This window comes from Amphimedon queenslandica, unplaced genomic scaffold, assembly GCF_000090795.2.
Source record: "Amphimedon queenslandica unplaced genomic scaffold, v1.1 AMPQUscaffold_2567_Cont25431, whole genome shotgun sequence".
NCBI lineage: Eukaryota > Metazoa > Porifera > Demospongiae > Haplosclerida > Niphatidae > Amphimedon > Amphimedon queenslandica.
In genome coordinates, this window is record NW_003557098.1 from 1 (window position 1) to 1311 (window position 1311).

Genomic DNA, 1311 nt, shown 5'->3' on the forward strand with positions numbered 1-1311 from the left:
TGGACTGAAGCCACACCCAGTGTTGCACTATTAACTTATTAATAATAAATAACTGAAACTACATTAATTAATTTTTATTACTAATAATTATTATTGTTAGGTAAAATAAGTAAAGATTATTCTTCTGCTGTTAGTAGAGGGAGCTGCTGTTGGTGGAACGAGGTGTCTTTAATTTCAAATAATTCTTTATGATTACATCATACAATACAACCTGAAACCACACCCACTTAACGAGTCGTTACAATAGAACAACTCACATATATATTGCGTAATTCCGTTAAAATCAGTTGAAAACTAAAAAACACTTTCTCATCGTATTCATTGATAGCTCGGCGAAAATCAGTCTAAGTGGGTGGAGTCAGGTAACCATGGTAACAATTTTCACTAACCAGGTGAGGATATTTTATGAGTTTCTTTAGCATTTGAGCACGACAGCTGAAATACCTGTAGTGGGTGGAGTTAGTGATGAAAACCACACCTACTTTAATTACACATACCGTGTGGTCTGATCCAAATATGAACTGGCATCAGATTCAGCTTTAGTCACTTCAGAAAGAATATCCTCCTACAAAATAACAACAACAATAATAATAATAATAACAACAACAATAACAATAATAAGAAGAAGAAGAAGAATTGTGTTTACTTGAATGGATACTCCAAAGTTATTTCCATCTTCAATCTTTGGAATCATTAATTGAATCCACAGCTTTATCTAACGAGAGAGAGAGAGGGAGGGGGAGAGGGAAGAACAGTCCAATGAATGATGACAAGTCTTGTTCCTTACATTGCTGCAGTGTTTAATAACTGTTATTATCTGTGGCTTAAGATAATCAACTATTGTCTCCAGTTTCTTAATGTAATAATAATTATTACCGCCCACACACTTAATTACTAACCGGATTACAACCAATGACCTCATTAAATGATGGAACCACTTTCTGACCTAATGAATAATAATTAATCAATTAATAGGCTCCGCCCATTCTTACCGTCAGGTTGCTGTATCAAGTTACCGTACACATCAGCTACAGTACGGTCAGTATCTAATTTACGCTTCTTACTACCCAACTAATAATAAATAAAACTTGATCAATTATTATTATAATTACTTCATTGCTGGGGTCTCCGTTGCAGTTATTAGTGGGTGTGGTCAACTGGGAAGGAATATTGAGCTCACAATGAATCTGAGATGGATCAGACAATGAAAACATTGATCCCTGTAAACAACAACAATAAACAAACAACAAAGTCAATCATCAATTTCTAGTATCATTTACTTGCAATACTTCACCAAGTTCTTGTATTTTC

At 34.2% G+C, this 1311-nt stretch overlaps 1 protein-coding gene across 1 annotated transcript; it reads right to left on the reverse strand.

Moving 5' to 3' along the window:
- Positions 1-59: 59 nt before the first annotated feature.
- Positions 60-1305, reverse strand: LOC100636008 (proteasome activator complex subunit 3-like). Its single transcript, XM_003392013.3, has 10 exons — positions 1281-1305; positions 1113-1220; positions 993-1071; positions 900-946; positions 788-853; positions 647-715; positions 498-565; positions 390-444; positions 258-344; positions 60-211 (listed from the first exon to the last, which is right to left on the reverse strand). The coding sequence occupies exons 2-10, from the start codon at positions 1212-1214 to the stop codon at positions 131-133; spliced, it is 654 nt and encodes a 217-aa protein (XP_003392061.2). The 5' UTR covers positions 1215-1220; positions 1281-1305; the 3' UTR covers positions 60-130.
- Positions 1306-1311: the final 6 nt, after the last annotated feature.